Source organism: Lemur catta, chromosome 19 (genome assembly GCF_020740605.2).
Source record: "Lemur catta isolate mLemCat1 chromosome 19, mLemCat1.pri, whole genome shotgun sequence".
Taxonomy (NCBI): Eukaryota; Metazoa; Chordata; class Mammalia; order Primates; family Lemuridae; genus Lemur; species Lemur catta.
The window spans coordinates 5003380-5031321 of NC_059146.1; the positions used below are offsets into that span (position 1 = coordinate 5003380).

General features: G+C 46.9%; 1 protein-coding gene across 2 annotated transcripts in view; it reads right to left on the minus strand.

The window, feature by feature from the left end:
- The window catches only part of LNX1 (ligand of numb-protein X 1), a 150262-nt gene that overhangs the window by 16570 nt on the left and 105750 nt on the right, over positions 1-27942 (minus strand). For both annotated transcript variants that reach the window (XM_045533017.1, XM_045533018.1), the window contains exons 4-7: positions 17896-18137; positions 17232-17384; positions 12407-12609; positions 9837-10208 (exon numbers count right to left, since the gene is read on the minus strand). In XM_045533017.1, the coding sequence (XP_045388973.1) occupies positions 9837-10208; positions 12407-12609; positions 17232-17384; positions 17896-18137 (970 nt within the window). The remainder of the gene's footprint in view (positions 1-9836; positions 10209-12406; positions 12610-17231; positions 17385-17895; positions 18138-27942) is intronic.

Genomic DNA, 27942 nt, shown 5'->3' on the forward strand with positions numbered 1-27942 from the left:
GTTTCCCATCACACATAAAGCCTGTGTCAGGAGAGAACAAAAACAACAAGCCCAGGAAGCAATCATGAAGAAGGCTGACACAAAGAACTTGGGTATTAGCCAACTAAATGCAATTCCTAGAAGAGTCTTTTGTAATAACTATGTCTCTTTCTTTTTCTATAAACCTCCCTTATCCTAATGAGGTTATCTCTGGGAACTCTCTGGAGCAAGAACTACTAAAAGATAAGAAACGGCAAACATTCAGGTCAAAACCTCAATTATTGAGCTCAGATGTGCTCTCTGATCTTAGGGGAAACTCTGATGTTTGGAAGGATCTCGGCGGCATGCTCGTGTGTAGGGTTGCATGTCGTGTCACGTGCACATTGGACAAGGAGCCGCCACGCGATAGAAGCAGCTCCTAAGAATTGAGAAGACTTCAGACTTATGCATGGAATCAACTTGCCGGGCAAAATCCAAATTGGCAGGGAGCAACCCGCAAGGACTATTTAACTTATATTTTTTGAGCACAAATTTCTCACTGGATTTGCAAATGCTGGCTTTCGTATTAAGTTGTTGGCAGGAATCACACTTCAATAAATAACTCAGGTATCAATTTACTTGGAAATAAATTCCCCGGAAAGCTGATCTGTGGCTCCTACCAGCCACCTTGTAAATTGCTCATGGGGACACTCTATTTGAGGCACTTTCGTGGTGTTTGAAGATACGAGGTGGAGAAGGGGCTAATGCGTTTGGTCCTGGAGCTAATCTCATGAGCAGCTGGGTTCAGTGTAGACAAACAACCTCTAGCAGCAGAGAATCTTTCTTTCCACTGGTGTGAATGTGGTGTGAGCATGAGGAAGGGTGTGAGGGGGAGGCCCAGAAAGAATGAACTTGTTTATTTCACAGCCATGTAATATGTGCCAGGAAGCAAGTACAGCAGCCCTGTCATTTTAATGCCAAATAGTCAAAGGAAGAGCTTGCTGCGAGAGAGAGTTAAGGACAGCTTTTCTCTTGGATCTCCTGCAATTTGGACAAAAGGACAGTGTAACAATTGTGGCGATCTCAGTTAGTGGACATGGCTTGAAGTTGCCCCTGTTCTCCCTTAAACATCCTAGATTTAGCTCCAGGCAAATTCTGGACACACTTGTTACAACCCGCATGGCCTGACTGCTGCATCACAATCTCCTTTCTCTCCCAAGAGCCCAAGCATTCAACCCCTTCTTCCTCCCTACAGGTTAAGGGGAAGGGGTGTGATGCCACCCCCATCTCCCCGCAGACGTTAGCTTGCTGGCAGCCTCTGACACAGAATTCTGTCTCCATGAAGCTTTTCCCCCACTTCAGGGATGGTCAGAGGGGGGTGCCGTGAAAGAGACATGGGGCATATGCTTTAGGGTCTCCACAGGCGGGACCAGTTACTTCTGGCTGAGGAAATAGGAAACATCTGACATTCAGAGACAAACAGGGTGAAAACTGGATGGCATTTGTTTTCTGTTGTTTTGTTTAATGACCGCTTTTCTCTGTTCTTTTGAGGCTTGACTCAAAACTGCCAATCATATTTACATGATGGGACTAAGCAGAGACCAATGAAGGGAACCACAGTCCCGCAGCCTCATTTACCAATTTTTAACGAACAAAAGTCCATTTCTCTTAGCTGGCAGGAGGAGTCTGGGAGTGTTAAACCATGATCTCTCCGAGGGCAAGCAACGTCTTCCTTCCTGTTCCGCTTGTAAATGGCTCTTTTCCCTCCAACATCCAGGATGGCCGATGAGAACTGCTCCTGCGGTCAGGATGCAACAGACCAGAAGCTTCACAGAGCAGACAGACGGGAACGAAAGACGCCATGACACAAGGAGAGGCGTTCTGCAGAGCTGTACATTGGAGCACAGGGGAGCTATCTTTCTGCTGTCCCGGCATTGCATGGATACATGCAGTGGCTGAGAGGGTCGGGGGTAGCTACGCATGCAGAGCAAGAGTTGATGGAGTACCTGCACCTCAAGGTGTGAGCTTTCCACCTGGCCAAAGGCTACACCTATTCCTTTGTAAAGGAGGACTGGAGTTAAACCAAATGCATTGTGGCATTTGCTTTTTTTTAAGCATATATGCTTAAATGTCTATAGCAAGCTATATAAAATTCCTGGGGGCTCATTCATTATGTTTTTCATACTAGTTTTATAAAGTTTCAAGTTAAGAGTTGCCACCCTCCCCGCATGATGCCTCAGGGTTATTCTCTACAAACCCTCGAAGTGGGGGGAGACTCCAAACAGACCGTTGGACATCAGGACCGTGTCGTTCAGAGCAGGAAGACCACGGACGCAGCTCCCTTTAGAGCACAGTCTGGGGCCACAGGGGCCCCCAGTGGCAGAGACAGGTGACAGCCGTAGTGAGATTAATAACACTATAAGCTGCTTCTAGAGCTTGTCTCCATGCAGTATTTCATCATCAGCATGAGGTTTTAATGATCATCTCTTTAAAAAAAAAAAAAAATTCATCCTACATTTCCCCAATGGTTTTTTTTCCAGGCAGCCTGGCTTTGCCCGATTTTCAACATGTGTTTGTGGGGATGGTTATTTCTAGCTGTCTGGGATCGCCCCATTTTAGAATCCCCTTCCGGTAGCTCTTCGAGTATCATTCTCAGTTCGTCCATCTTGCGCTCACAAAGCCCTTGGGGAAGCGCGGAGCGCTGCTTCTGCATAATCAGAAAGTTGCAGACGGGCAAGAGATGTCAGACATCATCTAATCCAGCATTTTCTCTAAGCCGGTGGTTCAATTCCCCGGCAAAATCCTTGCCATGTTGTCACCCAGCTCATGCTTCGATGCCCCGATGACAGGAGGCTCCCAGGGCAGCACAGGCCATTTTTAGACAGCACTAATTACAAAGTTTGTCCTTAGGCTGAGCTTAAATTTGCCATGCTCTTGCCTGCCCGTTGGTCTAGTCATGCCCTATAGGGCAACCCCAAATCAATTTTTACAAGACAACCCTGTTTGCAGACCTCTCTCATTGGCCTCCCATAGCTCTTCTCTTTTCTAGGTCAATTATTTCTAGTTTCTTCAACATTTAATGTTTTCAAGTCATCTGGGAAACTTGTTGAATTTTGGACTCTAACAAACGTGTGTGTGTGTGTGTGTGTGTGTGTGTGTGTGTGTGTGCGCGCGTGCGCACACGTGCACAGAACTGGACCCAAAAGATGAGTTCCGGTCTGACCAGCAAGAGGAGGGTCTTTTTGCTGACAAAACCGCTGCCCTGAGTAACTCACTGAGGGAGCTCCCATTTTGCCACTTCATGCAAGCTTAAGGGATTGTCTCTATGCTCTATGAAACCATGAATTCCACAAACATCTATCTTCATCATTACTAATTAGAAGGTGGCAAAGACATTCTCAGGACTGCACCATAGCATCATAGCAGCACAGCCCAGCTTGACAGCAGGTGACGCACACAGACCCTGCACGGCAATGCACAACCGGAGGCATCAGACCCAAATGATACGCTACGGAGATACCAAAGTCATCGTCATTCCTGTTGCTGTGGCAACATACTACACAAGGTATGGAAACAAAGCACGTGCCCTTACTCTCCTTCCAATGAGCAAAAGAATTTCTGGGAGGAAAATTCCTCCCATTGAGCAAAAAGTGACGGGTTCCAGAAACATAGCCCTAAAATGAGTTAATGATAAGCTATAAGTTCATATTTCCTATAAAACAAGCTTGATAAAAGCAAATCTGGCATGTGTTAATTTATTTACCATTGAAATTTCAGCACCTAGCTATACAAAGAGTTCGTGAGTATCTTCTGCTGGAGAAGCGGTAGCTCCTTCATGGAGCTAAAAGCAACCATAGTCTGGCCAAGGAAAAAGGAAATCAAGGCGGCTTTGAGGAAAAGTAGTGAATAAGACAGGATTTCATCAGGACAGAAAAGGAGAGTTAGGGCAGCAATGTGTCTATTTTCCCACTGCTAGAGCTTCAATGCTCATCCTTCTGTTCCCAGAAGCACCTATCTTTAGACACAAAAAAGTTACTGATCATGATAATACAGGTGTCAGTGACAAGGTCAAAGTAAAAATTTATTTCTTGAGTCCCTAAATCTGCTGATTGCTGAGTTTAACGACCCAACTCCTTTGCCTCAAACATTTCTTTCATGGTATCTAGAAGTTGCTCTCGTGATTAATTCTGTTTCATGGGGAAAAAAAATATGTGTGTGTGTGTGTTTATATTTATGTATCTATGTGGGGGATATGTGGGTTAGAGAAAAGGTAGGGAGGTTTCAAGATCCCCTGATATTTGCAGTGTATAGCTGTACATAAGATTCACTCTTACAAAATTCTAAGTTGAAAAGCTGTGCACTTTACCAAGTCACACTTTCTCAAGAATGTATGAAATTTGGAGCTGTATATAAAAATTATTTGGACTTCAAAAATTCAGCTCAAGGAGTTTTTAAAAAGATCTATGTATGGTTTAGTCTATGTGCATGAAATTTACTATTCTACAATACCATGGTAAGACAATTTAAGTAGGGATTCGATTCCATATTAGCTGTGCTAGTCTGTTATTAAAAAAAAAAAAAACCCACACAGATTAGGTCTTATTTCACTGGCAATTCTTACTGGCACCAGGGGACTCGAATGTTTAAATTACCATGAAAGTTCTGCCTTTTTCCAGGTACGCGGCAGAACTCATGAGCTGGAATCACATATTTAGAACAAACGTAGGTAACGTGAGTAAGTCCGTTATCTGCTTTCTGGCTTCATCTAAAAGGCCTATCACATTTAAAAAAAAAATTTTGAAGAGCTTGGTTGTCAGGTGTTCTTTGATGAAATAACTTCCCATTTAAATATTAATTTATATAAGGAAAAAACAACCACACATATGTATTAATGAAAACCTCTCTTATCTCTACAGATGGCTTTGAATATTTTCAGCTTTTGCATCAACTCTGGGGGTTGCCTAGGACAAAAACGGCACCAGAGGGATCTCAAAGTTGAAATTCATAATTACTTTCTTCACTTGTTAATTGTATATAATTGAACAACTAAGTAAATATAAACTCACTGGTCCAGAATTGCACATAGACGGGAGCATCACAGAGTAGGCATATCTCTGAGAATCAGTGCTTCTTGCATTCATTCCTGGGCAAATGTGTGTGGACCCTCCACGCTCGAGATACTGAGAGCTCTTTATTCCCCTGTGTCTCGAATCTTTGGTCCATAAGTTTTTTGTTCTGTTATCTTAGCTATGACATGAGACAGTTCCAAAAAGCTGTCTCTTTGATGTAGTTATTCCAGTCACCGTGCTGAAAACACTTGAGAAATTGACAATGGAGAAAAACAAAATCATACTAAGTTGCCAGATAAGTCCATTGTGCTGTATTGGAGGCTTCTCTCTCTTTAGGGTTTTTCTTCTCCGAAGGGGTTGACTCCTAATGATCTCACGCTGGGTCTGGCAAACCCAGGCCGCTGCTGAGTAAGCTGAGGTTAGGGCTCAACATATGTAAAGCTGGTCAAATATAAAACAGTTGTGGCCTCTCTGTAATAACTCTTCCCTGAAATCATGTAGAAAAAAGCCAAATGTGGGGTTCTGTGGGAGAGAACATGACCAGAAGGACATGTTGTCTGGGCATTTCTTTGTAAGGCAAATGTGATTCATGGAGTAGACATACAAAGGCAACATGACCAGGGATTGGTCAGAAATTTGAGACTCAACCTTTGAAGGGTATTCAGTTTGATCCCTCCAGCCTGGTGTGTGTGACAAGTATATCACACAAACCAAATTCACTCTTCAGAAACAGCAAGATACTGCTTCGTTGAATTTTTCCTGCATTCTTTTCTATGTTTTCCATTTCTTTTCCAACTAGCTTTGCTCTTTTTTTTTTTTTTTAAAGTTTTTCCTGCTTATAAAGCACATTGGCTTTGTCTAGTAAGCAAAAGAATCTTTTAGGAAGTCCCACTGTTAGGCAAGATTTTATTTCATAAGTTAATCTTCTCAGGGAAAAAACGTTTTTGCTCTTCTGTTATTAATCTAGAAAAGTAGAATGCCATATGTCATCAAGATTGTTCCAAATGACACGATGAGTAAGAGTTTTTCTTTTGCCCATTGCGAAGTGTAGTTGGCAGAGATTCTCTCCAGAATGTGAGTTGCACTGATTGACCTGCAGGGGGAGTTAATGAGTGTACACAAAAATGCTGATGATCACCTAAAAGTCTACTTTTTAAAATGGAAAAAAAGAGCTAAGAATGCAGTTTTTCATTAAAAAAACAAAACTAGACACTTTCCTTTTCCATGTGTAAATGTTTTCATAAACGTGAGCTATTTTCTGTTCTCACCCATGGGCACACGTAGGCTAGGAACCACCTGCTTAATGCTGACGTGGCTGCATCCGAGATCAAGGACAGGGATGCATTCCACACTCCAAGAGACAAGGACTGGCAGTCTTGTTCACCGCTGTACTTCATACCCCTTGGCACAAAGAAGCTACTCAACCAATAATTGCTGGACAAATTCAAGGGGACAAAGAGTAGAGATGGTATCTTGGGGACAAATAGCACATAAAAGATGTGGTACTTCTTTAAGGTGTATGGTTTGATAACAAATCATGATGAAATGAAGTTAACCTGTAAAATGTATTTTACATATATTTACATGTTTATAATTTGACTCCATTTATTCATTCAGCAAATATTTGATTGCCTAACTACCACCAGGCACTGCCCTGAGTGCTTGGATATAATTCTCTACTGTACTACACTACAGTGGCAGGTAATAACTAGATGATTAGTTGGCAGAATAAAAAGCGAAGCAGATTAGAGGATACAGCGTGTGTGTGCACACATTGCTCTCAGGAGGACTGTCAGCGAAGGCCTCTCTGAGGCGGCCACAGTTGAAGAGAGGCCTGAATGAACTGGGGAAATGAAGAATGTAGATATTTGGAAGATTCTTCCAGGCAGAGGAACAGCAACAACGTCAACCCTGAGCTGGAAAAGTTCTTGAAATGTTGGCAGCGTAGCCAGAAGGCAATGCGATAGCCTGGTTAAACACGGGGGAGAATACTGAAAATTCTCCCCTTTAAGAAATGAAGTTGGAGCGATAACCGAAGGCCAGATTACGTATGGCGCTGCAGGCCATGGCAAGGATTCGGAATTTTAATCTACGTGTCTTGGGAAGCCTCAGAGAGCTGAGGGGAAGACAGTGGTACAGCTGACTGGCGTTGTAAAGAGGTCATTCCCACCGCTGGATGGACAGAAGGGAGATGATCGTGTGCGGGAGCAAGCAGGCCAGGGAGAGGTCCTGGCAGTGGCCTAGACCGAAGTTGCCGGTGGCCTGGCTGATGGCCGCCATGGAGGTGGTGAGAAAGGGGTTGCGGGAGGAGAGTCAAGACTCATTTTGGCCCAAGTCACTGCATAAAGGGTGGTGCCATTTCTAGAGACTGGGAACAACCAAGGGGACAGCATGTTGGCAAGGAGTAGAGGTGGAGTGGGAAGAAGCCAAGGACTTGGTTATGGACGTTAAGTTTGAGATGCTTTGAGATCTGCTCAGGGGGATGCCAAAGCAGGCAGTTGAATACGCGAACGTGGTGGTCACAGGAGAAGCTGGGGCTGGGCACATGAACTCGGGAAACAGATGACCTACGCCCCACAAAGGAAATGCCCCTTGCCACTCTGGTTTTCTTCTCTACCTGCTCCACAGGGCTTAAGTGTGGGGGCCCTCTTGGGCAGATAACATCCACGGAGACTGAAAGGCACCTTGGAATTGGGACGCCACCAAGAACAATGGCTCAGGAGCCAAGGTGCCACGTGTGCTTCCTGCCCTGGTGGGGAGAAGGAGCAGAGTAAGTCCCCCACGTCCCCACCTCACGCTGCCACGTCTGCAATGACAGTAATACCATCCATTGCTGGTCCTCCTCCAAGAAGAGGGATGAGCTACTACACGAGACAGTAAGAAGAGCTGCCAGGGCTCGGAAGAACTGCACGATCGGAACCCAAGGGGAGGGAGCTTCATTTGTACTTAGATGATCAAGTCCTTGAGGGCCGCACTGTCTTTTGTCATCCTCCTCCATGGAACCCGGTACAGTGTGTAGTCAGTCACTGCTCCAGACTCGCCGTCTATTCTCACAGTAGCAAGACTTCAGTCACTAAGTGGAAGTGCACATGGCACGTGGGATAAATGCGAATGCTTCTTAAGACAAGGCCTCGATTCTTGCTTCCTCCTATTAGCTCTCCAACTGCCTTTAGACATCTTTCTAGAAGCTCATGTCAATTCCTTTGCTAAACCCTCCCAATGACACCTCACACTTTGGGGATAAATTCTGAGCTCCTTGCCACGGCTCACAATACGCTGCATAGTCCTCCACCCACTCTTGCCTCATCCATGCGGTGCCTTCTTACATGCACCCCATGTTCCAGCAATTAACCCTTTCCCTACCAGGCCAGGAGTGAGACGTTCTCCTGAGGATGACCCGTGCTGCCTTTTCCACCTGGAAAGCTTTAGCTCATTCCTGAAAGCTCCAGTTGAAGATCTCCCTCCTCAGTGAAGAATTCACAGGCCCATCCAAGCGAAAAGTCTCTCCTGCGTCTAAACCAGCACCATACTGAACTTCTCCACTGCAAGACTATCGCACCATATGGCCGTCATTAGAAAAAGCCCATCTTTCCTGTTGGATTGTGGACTCCCCCTTGGGAGAGCAACCTAAGTGGTCATCTCTATTCTCTGCACCTATTGCAGGGCCACGTAAGCAGTGGAGTCTTCATACATGTTTGCTAATTGAAGTGAATGAATGGATTAGAATACAAGAGCCCAGAACAAAGTCTGTCCCTCTAAGAATAAAGCTGGCAGTTCACAAAGCAATATGAGATACGCAACTATCAGAATTATACTAAGTTAAAAACACCAATCTCTAAAACCTATATACTTACGATTCCATTTATATAACATTCTTGAAATTCAAAATTACAGAAATGAAGAACAAATGAATGGCTGCCAAGTGTTAAGGAGGAGGCGAGGCGGGAAGAAAATGGACATGGCTACAGAATGCCAACTTTTATAGAAATCTTTGCAGCGATGGAGATTCCGTAACTTGCCGGTGTCAATGTCAATGGCCTGGCTGTGATATTGTACCATAGTCTTGCAAGATGTTAACACTGGTAAAAAGATAATAATGGGTACCTGGGAACTATATGTTAATCTACAATTATCTAAAAAAAAAAAAGTTTAATTAAAAAAAGAAAAAAGGAAATTTCACGGTGACCCAGCCAAAGTCAACAAGACGCATGCTGGGGCTTGGTGACATTGTACCGCTCAGAAAGTGGATTAGTCTGAGAACCACTGCCAGGTTGTCATGAACTCTACTGGAGCCTCTTACTGAGAGCTTCCTCTCACAGGTTCATATACTGAGCTTCCGTGGGCCAGGGCTGCACTGTACCTACCCTGCAGGAGTCTCTGCCCGAGGTTCTCTCGAGGGCACAGGGCACAGCTTCTTACGGGAGTTAATACAACCGGTTGTCTTGGATGTTCCTGAACGTATCTGAATGACCCCTGGAGCTGCATCTAACAGACTGGGTACAGAAATGACACAACCCTGCTGACCGTGGGTGATCTGAACTTTGTGAGGTTGAGCATGTAACCCGACAGTTTACCTGCAGTCAGGCAATACCTAGAGAATGTCCGTGACCTTGAGACACACGATTTGCTTGAGTAACGTCCTTACCTGGGCAGAAGCTTTGAAAATGCTGGCCCTCCCATCCCGACTCCTTGAAAGGGGGCCACCGCATGTCACATGCGGTAGTACCAGGGTGGTCGGGTCGAGGTGACGTGCGTCCCTGCTCGTGCTGGGGGTTTCTGACTAGAATCTCGGAACGCCCCATGACCCACCTGAATCAGATGAGCCGCGCTTTCCGGGCTGCCGTAGCGAAGGTCATGTCCGTTGATGGCTAACACGCGGTCGTTCTCCTCCAGCTGCCCGTGCCGGTCCGCCACGCCGCCATCCAGCACGTTGAAGATGAACACGCCAGGCTCGTCCGCCCTGCGCACCAGTTTAATCCCGAGCTGCTCCTCGGGGCTGCTCTTGTTGAGAATCACATGGAAACTGTCATCCCGGGGTCCGTAGCTGTCCAGCGCCCGTCCGTGGTTCCTGCTCCGGAACTTCTGCTCACGCAGCACGGTCAACCGCAGCACCTGGCAGGGCTGTCGCAGGAGGCGCAGGGCGTAGTTGTGGGGGACGTTGCTGATGTCCATCCCGTGGACCTGGGAGGGAAGATACCGTGTGGCCACGCTCCACCTGCCACAGCCCATGCTGAGAGGCCCAGGCTCACAGGATAAAGCCTGTCCCGCCCTCATCTTATCCTGTGTCCAACGTCCCCTCTCCCAAAGGTACTTCCAGCCTGTTTCCTAGTGTCACCTGTACTATGAGTGACACCACAGCTTTCCTCCACCTTGTCCTTCCGCAGGGCCACAGACGTATTTACAGAACCCTGACCCGCATTCCTGTTGCCCGCCAAACTTATTTTTTAGCTGGTAGGTGTAGAGGGAAGGAAGAAAAGGTAGGAAAAAGAAAACAATTTTTCTTATGTGACTTAGTCAAGTGATTAAACAGCTGTTCAAACCAAGCTGAGTTGACACTTTTCTTTCCAAAAATCTCCAGCAAAGCTTTTCCTGGGCCGCCCATATCAGAACTTCTAATCCTCGAGTGTGTGTGTGTGTGTGTGTGTGTGTGTGTGTGTGTGTGTGTGTGTGTACATGAGAGGATGTGCACGCATGATCCTGTCTGAGTGTGTGTGTGTGTGACGTGGGTGGGAATGTGCCAGGTCTCAAGGTGGTCACCTACAAGGTCTCTTGCCCATGTTCTCAACGAAAGAGAAAAAATCCTTGCACAGTTTCAAACACACTGATTTGAAAGGAAGTTTCTAGGCTCTTTTACTGAAAGGCTGGATCGTTTTATAACACTACGTAGATACCCTCTCTCAAGCTCAGCCCCTCTCCTCTGTGCCTCACTAATGATCTGCAGTCCGATGCTGCACTGGGCTTTCTGGTTTTAATTACTCCGGCGATGCAAGCCCAGCCTTGGAGGTTGCAGCCCCCAAGTCAGTCCCCATCCTGGAAGAAAACAATCGCACAGCAAGCACTGCACTCTGTGCTCCAGGAGGGAAGCCCTGCAGAGGAGAAACAATCTTCTTGGATTTCTACAGTTTCAGAAGATTTCTTGTATTTGCAGCCAATGGTTAAAGAAGGCTCGGAATGCACCTAAAAAGGCCTTGAGTATACAATCGCCTATTTCTCTGCTGCATGTCCAGGGAAGGATGGAGGTTCCTTGTGCAAAGACAAAGCTCACCACTCTTGGGTGCTCTAGCTCACCTGAGCTGGCCAAGGTGGCAGAGCCTGGCTCCCCCATCACACCCAGAACGAGAGAAGGTGAGGGCTGCCGGCTAAACACTCCTGGCAGTCCTTTCTCCTGGGCATGCCAGCAGAAGGCCACGAGAATCAGAACGTTTTATTACACAACCCTCCCAGGCCCCAGTTTCCACCAGAGCTGGAAGACGTGCACAGCGTCGCCGATCATACCCCGACTGTCCCCGAGGGCCTGGCCTCGGACTCCACCTCCGAGACCGGCGGGAATTTCGGCATTTCTGCGAAAACTGCTTTAAATTATCCCTCCTCTTATTCCAATCAGTTTGCCAGAGAAACAGCTCATGAAGTGACAGGAGCCGGTCCCTCAGCAGCCTAGAGGGGAAGGGATAAAACTGTTATCTGAGCATCAGATAGGAAATGTATGAGCAGGGAGGGATTTGTCACTTCTGGCACACGTCTCACTTCTGTCTGATAAACAACTCTTCCTTCATCCTTCTTGTTCTGAAAATTCCTCCCCTTCGGCCAAGCCTCAGAGGACAGCGACGCCCAAGGCATTCTGCTCCTCCACCTGTCTCCCCCGGAATGTCTCTGGGTTGGTGGAAGTAGCGTAGCAATGATTTTTATTTTCTTGGAGGGCTGATAAACTGTAGGAAATTTGCTTTAGAAAGGTCTGTGAATGTGATTAGATAAAATACAAAATGTTCCATCAATCTGCTCTAAAAACAATTTCAGAAAATATACACTCCAGTTTTATTTTTGTGCTGTTTAGAGGCCAGAGAAAAGGAGGAGAAAGAAGAAACAGGCAATGGAGAAAGAGGAGGGGGAAGAGGACAGAAAAATCTAGAAGGGAGAAGGAAGAGGGGAGAGGAGATAGAAAGATTTATAACAGAGAGAAAGGAAGAGAGAGAAAGAGACAAAGATCTATCTCAATTAAATCACAAATCTCATATGAAGAGTCCTAACGACATAATAACTATGAAAAGTGACCGTCCATGTTTATTCATTTTCCCTCATTCCTCCATCCATCTATCCAGGTATCTGCTCCAAAGGGATTTATATTGAGTCCCTTGCCCCAGCCGCACGGCCGCGGCGTCTACCTTCAGTATGATGTCTCCTGGCAGGAGCCGGCCGTCTCTGGCCACCGCCCCGTCATGGTAAATGTGTTGGATAATGATATGGACCAGGGGGGTCTCACTGCCCCCCACGAGCCTAATGGAGAGGCTTTCGTTGGGATCGACCCGTCGGATTCTGATGCTGGTAATCTCGCCATCTGGAATCAGGTGATACAACCTTGGGAAGACTGAAATGGAGAAAGACAGTATTTATTTAAGACACCCACCCGGTGCACGTTTCCAACCACTCTGCTGCTCGCCAAACTTTGGCTTCAGCCAAACTAAACTATTCATTGTTCCTCACGCATGCTTTCTACTTTCCTGCCTCCATGCCAGTGTGAGTCACTCCGCCTGGAATGTTTTTCATCCTGGGCCTAAACCCAAATTTTCCTTCAAGGCCTGCATGAAATAATCTCTTCCAATTAAACTCTACCCCGATCCCTCTTCTCTTTCTCTGGCTGCCACCAAACATCCCACTTCCTCTACAGCTTCCTTGCTATTTCTCACGGCAACTCAACCTTCTGTTATGGTTATTCGCGTCTATTTCTCATACCCCACACGTCGGACTCTACCACCTCTCAGGGCACAATTTCCGGCTGCTCTGTGGTTCTGCACACAGATCTCTGCACACAGTGGCTTTCCGCTGATGTTCACGACGTGCACGGGAATAAACGGTGTTTATGGAATGAACTGCAGTTCCATCGTTTGCTTATTGAGACACGAAAACAGAACGAAACTGCTCTCCTCCTCTCTCAGATCATTTTGAAAGTTTCTTCCTTAAAGACCCTGCTTTTCTGGCTTAGGGAATTATCAGTCCTCCGTACCAGACGCTGCTGTCGATTAAAAGGAAGTTCAGAGATCTGATTCGTGATCAGGAAGAGGTCAATGCGTCGGCGGCTTCAGGAGGTTTGTCCCTGATCCGCCTGAACCACTGAATTCAGAGCTAAAAGGGGATTTCAGAGATCATCTAGGCTGGTGTTTTCAAACTATTTTTTAACTGAGGAATCGGCTTTCTCCATGAAATCTTTTGCAGTTCCCTGTCACCTTCCACCCCCCTGGGACCACGCAGGGAAGAGGAGCTGCTCCAGTTGTGTAGCTTGACAGTGACAGATCTTTATTTCATCAGTGAGGACATTTAAGCTGACAGCGGGGAAGTGAAGGAACGGGCTGGACATCGCAGAGTTAGGTGGTCCCGAGAGCCAGGTCAGAACCTGGGGCTGCGGGTGCCCGTCACTCTGGTCCCTGGAGCCGGGTCTCACAGCCAGGCGAGAGCCCACAAGGGCCGTGCCCTACGGACCTATAAGCTGGCAGCACCAACCAGCGCTGCTCCTCCACTCCGGTGTGAACAGAAGGTCCAGCAGGCAGGGACAAGTATCGGGGACGAGCCACACCTACTGCAGTAGAAGAAGTGGCTCCCCCTGAGTGGTTTCAGGCTCAAGTTCGGATGTGGAAGGCCGCGATGCTTCTGTCTCCTGTAGCTGCTGACAGCTGCCTCTGCCCTGAGAGTCTCATTTAATTATGTCATCTGCAGGCCTGGTTTCTGTATAACCTACTCTTTGTGACTATTTTCAAAACCCATGACCTGAGCTCATTTTTCCTAATGAACTAACGAGTACTCAACTCTCTAGGAATGATACAGAAAGAATGAAAATGATTTCTAAGTATCGTAGAGCATGGTTAACAAAGTAACTGAATGGCCAGAGGAAGACTGAGACATTGTCGAAGTGGGTTCTTAACCTTCATTTGGATTTAATTTAATATAAGTGATTGGCTTTGCTGTAAGGCAGTGGGTAGCTGTCTCAATCGGTCAGTTCCTGGTGCAAACAGTACTTGAGTGATCGAGTTCAATTAATGCTTAAGCTACTTTGATTACATTAAAGTAGGCTATACACAAGCATTTGTTGGAACATGTCTGGTATTAACAAGGGAATGGAATTTTTTTTTTTTTTTTTTTTGAGACAGAATCTCACTCTGTCGCCTTGGGTAGAATGCAGTGGCATCATCATAGCTCACTGTAACCTCAAACTCCTGGGCTCAAGGGATCCTCCTGCTTCAGCCTCCCGAGTAGCTGGGACTATAGGCATGCACCACCACGCCTGGCAAATTTTTCTGTTTTTAGTAGAGATGGGGTCTCAGTCTTGCTCAGGCTAGTCTTGAACTCCTGACCTCAAGCTATCCCTCCCCACCTTGGCCTCCCAGAGTGCTAGGATTACAGGCATGAGACACTGAGCCCAGGTGGAAATTTTAAAAAAAAATCATTTTGAACAAAGAAAGATTTGGAAATAATCAATCATGAAAGCTGATTTTCCCTCCTCCCAACAGATTTACAAAAACTGCTCCCAAACCTAAATCACTCAAGGATGTTTGATACTCGAAAGGACATACCCACTCACACCTGTAAATGATGTTAATTAGAGCAACACCAATGAAATTCTAGTAACCTTGAAGAATTAAAGCAATTTTTAAACTGCCACACTTGTACTGGTCTAGAAAGAAAAATATTTGTTCAATATTGGGTCCTCACTCAAGAACTAAAGGATATAACAATTATTATTATTTACTGAGATTTTATCACATACTGGACATTGCACTAAGCAATTTGAATGTATTTTTGGTTTAGTCCTCACAATAACCCTATGAAGTAGATTATTAATATCCCCATGTTTTTAGATGAAGAAACGCTGAAGCTTAGAGCAGTTAAGTAACCCAGCCAGGTCACGCGGCTGGTAAACAGTGGGCCCAGCCTCTACACCAACACAGATGGATATACACAATGCCCGGAGAGTTCATCGAACTGCAGGGTGCTGAAGCAATGAGACCCTGAGGCCATTTTTGAAAGCTTTGCTGCCTCACAAATCCTGTAAAGACATCGATACCAGCCTGACCCCGTCTTAACACCTCACTCACCCTGGCGCTGGCTTCCTGATGCGTGTGAGGAAATCCTTTCTCCCCCACGCCAAGCCCCCTGCACACACAAGGCTGCTCCTTTGTCTTCTGGAAACGCGGCTCCAATCCCACAATAGTGCGACACAAGAGCCTGCAGGTGTGTTCACTGCCCCCAAATCAAGTGGCAACTCCAAAATGGCACTTGAGACCCTTTCTACTCTGGCCTTAACCCCATCTCCTGCTCGTTTCCAACACACAGCCAACATCCCTCGCCACAAACCTTCAATGTGTGAAAGTAAAACGAGGAATGCCTGTATTTTCTTTTCGTCTTGAATGAATCCTTTGATGCCAGGAACTGGATTTTGTAATTTTTACATAAAATGACAGTGCCTGGGCCGGTGCTTTACACATAATCTCTTTTAAAAATGTTTACATAATAAATATGCAAATAAATCTTATTCAAGTAGAATACTTTACCAGGAGTGGAATTAAGGAGTCTTTAACAAGAGGAAGAGATCGGCAGAAAGGAAGTTGTAATCCTTTCATGCAGTCATTGCACAAATGTTTAGTGAATGCTATTATGTGCCAGGTATTGTGTTAAGCCTTGAGAACAAAGATGCAGAAAAAGCGTGCCTGTCCTCTGCCCTTACAGGTACAGTTCCAGCGAAAGGTGATCATTTGCAAGACAGATCACAGGTGCTTTGAGAACACAAAGGAAGGATGGCTGAGGGAGTCAGGGAGGGCTTCCAGGAGGAGGCGCAGCCTATGCTGAAGCTAGAAGGGGGGACCTGAATGCCAGGTGGGAGGTGAGTGGGGGTGCAGGTTGGACAAGAGCAGGGAGGAGAGAGATAGTATTTACAGGACTGTAACAAGCTCAGAGTGGTTTCAGCATGCAGTGTGTGTGTGTGGGGGGGGAGGCAATTGTGAATAAGCAAGAAGGGGTCTTATAAAACTGCTCATGAATTTTTGAAAGTGCAATAAATACAGTAGTTTGGGCTTTACCTCCCACCCCGCAAGAGTAAAGGGCAGTATAACCCAGTAGGGTTAAGAGAATGGGCTCTGCAGCCAGAGGACCCGAGTTAAAATCTTAGTTCTGCCATTTTCTAGCTGGGTGACTGGGCCAGTTACCTAATCCCTCTGGATCTCAGTTTTCTCATCTGTAAAATGGAACAATAATCCTTATCCCTTAGCACTCTTGTGACATCTAAATGACTTAGAGCAGTACCCGCACATAGGAAGAGCTCAACTTAAAAAATTATTATTATTACTCCTTTAAAGTTCTAATACATAATTCTAAAGTTCTAATATAAAATGAAAAGAAAGGAGTAGGACAATATTTCCTCAGCTGCATTCATATTGGGGAAAGCAGATAGGATCTAAGATCCAATAACTTCCTTTGCATGAATTCTAGAGCCAAATTACCTGGATCCCAAGTTTAGCAAGGTAATTTGGAACAAGGTAAGTAACTCTCTGTACTTCCATTTCCTTATCTGTAAAACAGAGATAATAACGGTAGCTACTTCATAGGGTTGTTGTGAGGTTTAAATGAGGAAATGCACGTAAAACACTCGGCGTCCCTCCTGATACATAATTGGAATAAGAGTAAACACTTACATGGCATTTATTATGTGCCAGGCACTGTTTTAAATGCTTCTCACTCATTAACTCTAATTATTCTTCCTGATATGCACAACACTAGCACAAGAAGATAAGGTTCCAATACCTTTCCCCTCAATCAATACAGAAAGTATTTCTGTCTTTAGTTACTTACATGAGTATTAGGCTAATCAAGGTAAAAAATAGGTATCTTATATCCTTGGGAAGAGAGGGGTCATAGAAGGTGGGTGGTGGTCAAGTTGTCATCACCCCTGAGGTCACCCTAGAAGCCCAGCCCACATCCAGCCCCGCAGTGGAGGTCATTTACCTTCGGGGGTGGTGGTATTTTGAGAATTTTCCCTGCTCTGGTCAGCTTGGTTGGCGACTGCACTCCCACTCTTTGTCCTTCGAAGAACACTCAATGCTCGATTTATTTTTTTAAAAGATCTGCTTCTGATAGTGGATCGCTCAAAGGGTCGTGCTGAGAAAGAGAGAGACGAGGAACAGTAGCTATGTGTTAATAGAAATCATCTTTTAGGTACAGATCTGCTACGATATTAACATTAACAGTGATTACCTCTAGGTGGTAGGATTATAGAATTTGCTTACCTATATTTTCCAAGTTTTCTACAATAAAATATGTTATAGCTTATTTAAAAAGTCTGCTTTTCTTTTTTTTTTCTGGGCTGAACTGAGTATAATAGCACTTTTCTTGAGCAGCACGGCTGAGAAGTTACTGACACCGCAGAGTGATGAATCATTAGGTCTAGTTCCAGCCCCTGTCACCAAGTCAGATTATACACGATTTTAACGATCCGAGGTACTTGTGGTTTCACTTCACTTTGGAGAATTGGACATTGGGCTGCTGCCAAAACTACCAGAACGATTTCTCCTTAAACAACATTTCTAGAACTTTCCACAGTAAGTATTCCGCAGGGGGCAATCCCGAGGCAAGGAGCCCATTCCCGGGCAACCACCCCCATTTGACTCACCCCGAGTTCGGTTGCTCCGGCCAGAGTCCGACGGGCTGTGCGCTGGCTGGCTGTCCTCCGCCGTGGACACGTAGGCAGGGTTGTCCAGGCCAGGCTCGTCTGTCATTAAGGAGATGGTGGCAGCTGCAGAAATCTCCGGGGACAGGGCCGTTGCCGTGAGGCTCACACACCCGTCCGCACAACCATCTTGCGAGCGCCGCTTCCTGTCTTCGGTCAGGCCGTAGTGGGAGGCCCCTTTACAGCTGTAACGAAGCCAGCGTGGACGTTAGAAAAGGCTCGGGCTTCGCTGGATTGTTCGGCCAGTCATTTATCATACTCATTAGACTCGGAACTTGATTTGCTTGTCCCTACTTTCTCCTCCCTTTTCACATGTAGGTACTCACTATTCACCTGCCAACCAAGCGAATAAACGATTGGAGACAATTTTTTAAAAGATGGCCATTGTGTTCTCTCAAAGCAATCCGTACACTGGAATTTGCTGGAATGCAAATTTACGAAGGTTGTCATGGTGTCTACGCGGCTAGGGATTGAGGCTGGTCATCTTCAACTGCTGGGTAATTCTTTCTTGCTGGTGTTTATTTCGATCATGAAAGCCCTTGGTCACACTCTCACTCCTGTCTTTTGGGTTTTGCTCCCACAGCAGTGAAAATAAATACGAGGCCCCTCCCAGATTCCATATTTAATTGTCCGTGGAAACAGAATCACCCTCGCCACGAAGCCACGGGACTGTCCTCAGCCTCACTGTCCTCTGGAGGCCAGTTTGGCGGCTTCCATGTTCTAGCTCTGGGCTGGTCTGAAAGGGCCTCCCTTGTGCCCGAGAGAGGCCAGTGCCACAGGCTGGGGGCTCCCAGGCCCTGAAAAGTGTCATTCATTGCCATATCTTCCAGCACTGGGAGAGTAAAATAACTTTTAAGGTTTTTAACAAAAACATATTTGTCTCTATCTGTTCACCGTCCATGTTACGAAACAAAACAAGAACCAAACTCTGTGTGAAAGGCAAGTTATTGGCGCAATAGAGAGAAGTAGAAAAAGAACATACCCAAAGCTCAGGAGACCAAGGTCTGAGCTGATCTAGGTCCATATTTTGCCATGAATGTACTCTACTTCCATTGCCACGAGCAAGTTGTTTCAGCTCATGGGCTAGGTTTTGGTCGGGAAATGGTGACGATAATTTAACTGATTGGTAAGGGTAGCTACAGGTAGCCCTGCCAGCTTCCAAAACTGTTGTGAAAGCAGAGATCATACCAATGAGCCCCTGTAATAAGTGGCTATTTGCATATAATGGATGTACTAATTATAAATTCTTATAAAACCCTACATGATTGAGCTATTTTAAATAACCCATTGAAGGCCTATATTTGAGTTGCACTTCATGTTTTTGAAAGTAAATAGAATCGAATACCAGTCTGCAGTCGGCATGCACATACGATTTATACTGCCTGTAGAACCACAGAACTGGCAGGGTGGAAGATCCTATTGTCCGGATCTGAATATCTTTGCTCTGAAATTTACCTAACTGGGTGATCTGGGGAAATTTTATTAATCTGGCTAAACTTCCTCATCTGCACGTACTTTGTGGATTACTGTGAGGTTTGACTGACACTAATTCTTATTAAGGATTTAGTACTTTGCCAGATATTGTCAGTTCTCACGAGACTGTAGCTATTTCTGTAATGCATCCGTTCTAAGACGCTCATTTTTTCATACTTTAACGTGTCTGAGACCAGGATGCATCTGTGACGGATGGGGTTGTCTAGTTTCTGTTCCCAAGTGGCAGTTACGATGCAGACACCATTGCCTGAGCTCGGCAGTCACAGGTGCCCGTCACTTCCATTGAGTTGTGTATACGCTTGGCACTACACCCTTGAGTCTAACTGCCATTTGAACATCTTAGAAAAGATCACATAATGATTCAATACTAAAATGAAAAGTTACGTTATATACAGAAAAGCTTCAAAAATAGAGCAGCAGGGTGTAAATCCGATATTGATGAAGCAAATATTTACGGTTAGCAGAGAATCACAGTTCCAAAGTTTTCTTGCAAAGAGACAAGCAAATGTTTTATTTGCTTGGAAAGAAAGATATCCACCAAGGAAGATGAAAAGTGCTGTTACTGAGAACATTCAAAAGGCTTGCCTATTTCTTGCCAAGCAACACAACCAAGGACAGGGGAAGTTGCCAAAGTTGTCTGAATGGATTTCAAAGCCACCAGGGGACTGGTGTGACCAATCTATACAGCATGGGTATATCTCTAAAGGTGTTTTGGGATTAACTGGTGGCACATTTTGAAATGTTCTTTTCTTGCTGGTACGTGAAATATGATGTTTCTTGCGATCAACGGCATCTTAGGTTTGATGAAATGTGGTTTTAATTTTAGTAGAAGAGGACTTTGGTTTTACAACCTTAAGTCCTCATCTTCTGGAAGAGAAAACAGGCCTCCAACTTGCACGGCCAGTGCTTGTCCTTGCTGGAAGAGTTCACACTCCCTGCTTGAATTGGTGAGGTTTTACTGCAGCGATTAGCTATGTTGGCTTGGAATTAGTCTGCTTAAAAATAGTAAAGTGGTTGATATGGGAAACTAAAAAATGGGAAGAAACACTGTGTGATGGAAAAAATAAAAGCCAGCATGCATTTGGGCAGCTCCAAACTCATAAATATGTGAATGGAACACTTCCATGCAGGCTGGCAGTGTGGTTAGCAAGGCCTGGGAAGGAAGTTCCTACAGTGTTTAGTTGGTCTGGAAACAGTCTTTTCCAGGGGGGCGGCCAGCAGTGCCCTTGACCATGTGCCCTGCCAGAGCAGGAAATTAATATTTCAACTGGACATATGGCTGGCAAAGGCACAAGCCCTGGCTTTCTTGCGGGGACATAGCATATCCTCGTGAAAGAAAGTGGCATCTTATTCTGCTGACTCATCGATGAAGAGGGTTAAGGTATTTTTACAATATCTGAATCCCAAGAGGATATCATTGAGAAACCATTTTTGTTTCAAATTCTTGAGGTCCTAAAGATATATTTTTGAGTCCAGGAAAGAAAATTCTCATAAAATGGGTAACTAGCCTTCCCTTTGGTCTCATATCCCAGCTGTCCCTGCAATGGCCGGGGAAGGTGCAGAATCTAGATTTAAACACTCAGACTCTTAAGCTTCGTGTAAAAAAGCAACTCACACTCGTGTAATGGTAGCTTTCTCCAGCCTCTCGGCTGAGCTTGGTTCTGAGGCACAGAGTGACCTATGACAGCAGCAGCTTGTACTTACCAATCACCTCTCTTGTCGTGACTAACACGGGCCCCCCGGACGCACAGGCATGAGAGGGAAGGACAGGGCAGTGCTGAGTAGCACTGGCCAGAACAGGAACATACGAGAACCCCGGGTTGACGTTCAAAGCAAGCAGGATTTATGCTCTCTTTTAGCTACGCTGAGCACAAAGTGCTCTCAGGTGGTGACGGGCAATGGCCGTGAACTTGAAGGACGAACACACAGAACACAGAAAACCATTTTTCAACCAAACCACAAACTTCAGATGTACCATCTGTTCAAACAAGCGACTCTGAAACTCAGTTTTCTTGGTGATAATGAAGTTGGGGGTCCTGAGCCCCTTTATCAAAGCAAGCAGAGGCAGATCCGTCTTGACATAAGAATGTTGACACTCGTGCCAGAATGTTTATCATTTTTTTGAGGGGGGCATAGAAGAGGAAATGAGCCCCGCTTGCTGCAAGTCTCCGGAGTCTGGAGTTCACCGCTAATGGGAGCTGGGCAGGAGACCCAGGGGGAGCCCAGACCCGATTCGGAGGTTCTGACGGGGCGTCCTACACAGCGCTTCGCCAGCCGGTCTGCGGGGGAGGGCTCCTTTTTGATGGTGGACTTATCCATTTATGAGAGAATGAGAGTTGCCCACAGGAGAGCAAGCCTCAGCGCCCTCGTCATCACTGCCTGGCCAGCTACACAACCTCCCTCTGCCCCAACTTCCCTCACTCTCTCTCTCGGCTCATTTCTGTGTCAGGTAAACACTGAGCTGGCCCCCCAACTCTGGGTCCGTTAACTGCCCAGTCTGATCGGGTGCAGACCAGGGCTCGCACACCCACGTGCAGTCAGGTGAGGGAACGAGGGGGCCGGGCCACAGGGGACCGTGCGAGTGGCACTGCTAGTCTCAAGGCCACGGCCCTGCTCCAGAGCTTCCCCGACTGCTAAGGCGGCCACCAGCCCCGTGTTGCCGGGGCAAGCAGTTTGGAAGCCAAAAACCCGGTTTTTAATGTGAGATCTCTTGATTTTTCAATGTTGGCCACAAATTCAAGATTTTTAAAAAACACTGTGTGGTCCAAACCAAACACATGTGCCGGCCAGGATCCATCTCCAGGGATGGCGCATTCCAACCTCTGGTAAGGAAAAGACTGCCAACTCGGGGGGTGGGGCCCGGTTCTCCTCTCTCAGGCCAGGAAATGACACTACCCTCCTCTTCCTCTGCCCCCACGGCCCTCCGTCCCCACTGTGTGAGGGGGTCGTGTGCAGGCAGAGGTGGGAAGGCCCCGGAAAGGCTTCTCTATAATTCCTTGCCCCGGCCCCGCTTCCAAGCCCAGTGGGAGAATGAGACTGAATTCTCAATGTCCTTTTGCTCATGAGCGAGCTAACAGCTTGCCCACAGCCATTACTTACTGGGAGAGGGAGACACTGGACCTACTGGATGCATTCTTTCTCCCAGGCAGAGACTCAAGACGTGGGAACTCTGGGGGAAGCGAGTCCCCCGGCGGCAGCGGGGTGTAGGCCTCAGCTGCTGCCCTGAGCAGGACGACTGAGTCTCAAACCCTGCTCAGAGTGGGGTTCCCAGGGCCAGGCTGGGGGACTGCTGCAGGAAGGGACACGGTGGCTGAGACAGCAACGGGCTCTCCCTGTGTCCTCGAGTACAGCAACCGGGAACAGGCCACTGGGAGGCTCAGGAAGTCACAGCACACTGGCTCTGCCAGGGGGCTGGTGACCCCCGAGCTAAGGGTGGGCCTTGGTCATGTGTCTTCAGTCCTCAACTCCATGTCCAAGGCCATCCCTCACCCTGGTCCTTCTGACCCCACACACCTCCCTCCGCACCTTGGCCACCTCCCCACCCCCTACCCAGTACCTCATTTTACTCAAAAACTTCCCACAGGAATGCTTCCCACTGCTCACAGGATCGAGTCCCAACTCCTCATGCTGACATCCAGGCCTCCCCTGGCCACTGTCATTGATCACAGCGTCACCTACAGAGCCTGGCAACCAGAAAGGGGCTTGACAGAGGACGGCCAGTAAGTGTGGGTCTCCTATAACGTACTACACCTTGTGCTTTATGTCTGCAGTCCCATTTACCCTGCCGGCCGTCCTCTGGCACTGCTCAGGCCACCACACTTTGCAGGTGAGGATTTGGAAGCCAGGAGGGAAAAAAGCCTCGTCCAAGTTCACACAGTGGAGCTGGGATCCGCATCCGGGCTGTGGGTTCCACGCTCTCTCCCCTCACACGGCCTGGCCTCCAGCCCACGGCGTCCCCCGGACTCCAGACTCATCCATCAAACTGTCTGGTCCACGTCTACACTTAGGTGTCTAATCGGCAGCTCAAACCTAACACCTGCATCCTCCCTGCCAAACGGGCTCTTCCCCCATCTTCCCTGTTTTATCAAATAGCACCTCACCTCCTTCCTGGTGTTCAGGCCAAAAACCTCAGACTCATCCTTCATTCCTTTCTTTCTCTGGAGACCCCAAATGTAATCCAGCATGAAATATTCAGAATCCAACTACCCTTCATTACTTCCACTGCCACCACCCTCGTCTGAGCCGTCACCGTCTGGATTCCTGCGACAGTCTCCCCAGAGGAGTGACAGCTTCCACACTGTGCTCCTTCCCCGTCTGTTCCCAACAGAGCAGCCAGTGGCCCTCTGAGGACGCCTCTCCATGCTAACAACGCAGAAGGCCTCACCGCACCCAGCGAGGCCCGGCATTTCCTGTCTGCTCTTACTTCTGATCTTGCATCTCCATCCCTGTCTTGTACGCCCCCGTGAATCCTCAAACTTGCCCAGCACGTTCCTGCCGCAGGGTCCCTGCGCTCTGCTGCTGCCCCTCCCTGGAACACACCTTGCCCAGACTCCCCCCTGGTTTGCTCCCTCATCTCCTTCGGGCCTCTGATTCCCACCCAGCTTCCCGGACCACCCTATTTAAATAGCAGCTTCCTTCCGGGCACATCCTAACCCTGCTTATTTTTCCTCTATAGACTGTGAGCTCCAAGGAGCAGGGATTTGGGTTCTACTTTGTTAACTGTTATATCTCCAGTGTCTAAAAGAATGTCTAGCATATAGAAGGTGCTCAATATATAACTTCTGAATGAACGAATGACTCTTGCTAAGTGAAATAACTGAGTTAAGTCCCTAGACTGTGAAATGAATTATCTAAGTTGGCTACCCACACTAATCAGGTGACTCGGACAAGTCGATTGTGTTTCTACCCAGGTGACGCCTCCCCTTGGCCTGCAGGGTCTCGGTGTGAAGAATGAACCACACCCTCTCGGCACTCGGTCTCTCCAAGCTGAGGGTAATGGACCACGAACAAAGCATGGGAACTAGTTATAGTTAGTGAGTGCTGGGAATATTGACCTTAACAGAGAAACATTTACTTGAATAATTAGGCCAAACATTTTAACGTTAAAAACTAATTGAGGAGGCCTGACATGGTAGCTCACACCTGTAATCGTAGCACTCTGGGAGGCTGAGATGGGAGGATCACTTGAGGTTAGGAGTTTGAGATCAGCCTGAGCAAGAGCGAGACCCCATCTCTACAAAAAATAGAAAAATTAGCCAGGCGTTGTGGTGCATGCCTGTAGTCCCAGCAGCTCAGGAGGCTGAGGCAGGAGGATCGCTAGAGCCCAGGAGTTTGAGGTTGCTGTGAGCTATGATCACACCACTGCACTCTAGCCCAGACAACAGAGTGAGATCCTGTCTCACAAAAACCTAATTGAGGGACAAAATTTTAAGACCTACATACACCACTCAAATAACATATTTAATGAATCTAAATTCTAAATGCAGCGACACTTCCTATGCCCCAAAACTATGATGTAAGGACATTTATTGAGAGATTGAAATTAGCTTCCTGGAGGGAAAAAAATCTAATTCCACAGCTATGCCAATAGAACCAGACTTTGACTATGCAAGATTTCTCTCCAGGACTGAGAAGGCATCCTCATATTGGTCCCACGTCATCCATGGCTAACGGTCAAGACACATCAGCTCTGTCGTGGCTGACTGGTTAGCTCTGGGCAAGCCTTGCTCCACAGGGCTGTAAGTAAACATTTATTAAATTCAACGGAGCAACAGTCACCCTTCTGGTGTCTACTTATTGAAATTACCATGTTGGGAACTGCAGGATTCACCCACACGGCCCGACTGTGGTTGGCTGGAATGATGATGCTAGTCTCCCGCAACAAGTTCATGACTTTCCTTTTCATTTCTCTACACTCCAATTCAAGACTATGAAAATAAGAAGAAAGGGAAAAAGATACCTTCTTTTCATTGATTTTTTCCCCCCTACATACCTCCCTAATAATTCTGGTAAATTTTATTTGATCTGGGTTTAAAACATGCAACAGGAGTAATAATCACCATATGCTTTCCTTTGATGGATGCTGCCGCTACAGTGGGGTTTTGTTAGAGTGATGCTGAAATGCATATTTTTCATTCAATGAACACATATGGATGGCATCCTAGGAAAGATGGCACAGCAATGAGGAAAAAGCACAGGCTTTAGATTTTAATCCACGTCTGGGTGTGAGTCTTGCACCACAGGTCTCCCCCCTACCGGCTCTGCAACTTTGGTCTAGTTCCTTCATTCCTTTGAGCCTCCTTTCCCATATGTAAAATGGGCCCAAAGTTTATTTATGAGGTTTAAAGATTCATGCAAGGTGCCTAAAGGTACCTGGAATAAAGCGGCAACTCAATAAGCAGTACTAGCCCGATGATTATACATCAAGGTTTCACATTAGATACTGTGGATGCAAAGAAAAATACGACACTGTGTATGCAGCTGAGAAGACCGACATGAAAACAAAAACCGCCGTGCCACGTTATCAGAGACAGAGGTGCAAGCCAACTGTTGGGAGAGCTCAGGGGAAGGGGCCACTCCCTCTGCTTGAGGCAATCAGGAAAGGCTTCTCGGAAGAGGTGGGATCCAAGCTGAGTCTAGGAAAATGAGTGACACTGGTCTAGCAGAGTAGGTGTGAACACGACGTTCAAAACCTCCAAAAACTCAAGTGCATGGCAAGTGCCAGGAATGATGGATTCAGTATGGACTTTGCTCCGTGTGACATTGATGGAGAAAGGACAGAGCTGAAGTGACACCAAAGAGGAGGAGAAGTATTGGGGGTTGTGCTGGAGAGAAAGCCCACCACACCCGATGACCAGTCCATCTACTTACTTCTGGGGTTCAGTGAGGCAAAGCCATGCCCGTGGGGACAGGGGACAAGTGGGCTCTGCAAAGTCTGATGCCAAGACAGGAGAGGGCAGGAGGACGCAGGGAGAATGAGGTGGATGACGGAGGGCTGGCAGTCAGCTCCTCCCAGAGACGCCCGGGCCATCAATCTAAAGCAGACAGACACCCCCCACCCTGCCACTCATCCTCTTTGGAAATCATGTTTGTTCTCCTTTTAGATGACTGCTTCTCCCCAACAGAATATAGACAGCTTCCACGAGAGTAAAAATCCTGCTTGTCTTGTAGACCACTAAATCCTCTGCACCCCATAACGAACACTGGTGGACGGAGGTGTCAGTGGGGTTTGTTAAAGCAGCCTGAGAGATTCTGAGAGCAGCCGACTTTTTCTTGCTCCTTTTATTAGAGTCTGTCTCCACTTTTAATTGTGCTGGCCCAGATGTTTTAATAGTTGCAGGCTGCCTCGATCCTTTTCTTTTGGAAGAAGGCAGGCTGCACAAGTGCATGATAACTAATCACTTCATAACCCCTTTAATGCAAAGCACTAGCAATCTTTACTGTGTTTGGATAAAAATAAATGCATCAGTCATCATCTTCCAGAACAGTCCCATTGGAGCTCCCTGAGCCCACCTTCAAAAGTAGGGACTATCTGTGCTAATTAAGCCCTGATCACGCTGCTTGGAAGAGGTAGCATGGAACAGCGACACGACTTCTACCCATGCGACCCCTCTGGTGCTTGAGCATCCTGGTCCTGAACACAGAAGCCCTTCAGGAACTTTGTCAGTTCAGATTGGATGCATATTGTCTACATTTCTGGTGCCACACCTGTGTCATCTTAAATAGTATCTTTTCAGTCTAAAAACATTAGGTAAAGTCATTCTTTCTTGTGTGGTTTACTTTTTCCTCCCTTTCTGAGACAAAACCCATGTTCCCTGGAATTGAATCACATGGCCACTCACGTGGCCACCAGAAACCATACATTAAAAAAATTAGCATTTTTGTGTAGTCACAGGTGAAATAAATATCAGTTAATAAGTACAAGGGGTCATCCGTGGGGCAAACTGTCTAGTGGTCAGTTTAGACCCTCAGCACGAACTGGAGCCTGAACGGCCCTCACCCTGGACAGCCCCCGGACTCCTCACACCCCGCCAGCCACACACTGCCTGTCCCCATCAGTCCCTTTCTTCTGCCTCCAAACTGCTGGGGAAAACGTCAGCGGCTCTTCCAACTTCCTGTTTCACTTGCTCATGAAAAGGGAAACTTCAAAACAAGCTGGAAAGAGACGTGCAAATGCAGCCAAGTCTCCCGGCTTAGAGGGCGAGGTGCGACGTGCCCTCCTGGCAGATCCGCTCAGGGAACAAACGGCCCGGCGCCCACCTGAGCGAGCACACCTGACTCAGTTTGCCAAAGAGGTTGACACGTTCCCCTGGCACAGATTGCCCAGGGCCGAGCGGGCACGAGCAGTCGGCCGGTCTCCGCCGGGCCGATTTTTATTTGAGGGATGGGTGGGAGGAAGTAGATGTTCTTCCACCACCTAATGTTCATGCCTCTCCTTTTCTATTTTGTCCTATTTAGTTTGTGGAGTTAGTGTCTGTAAGAATCTGAGGCTGTATT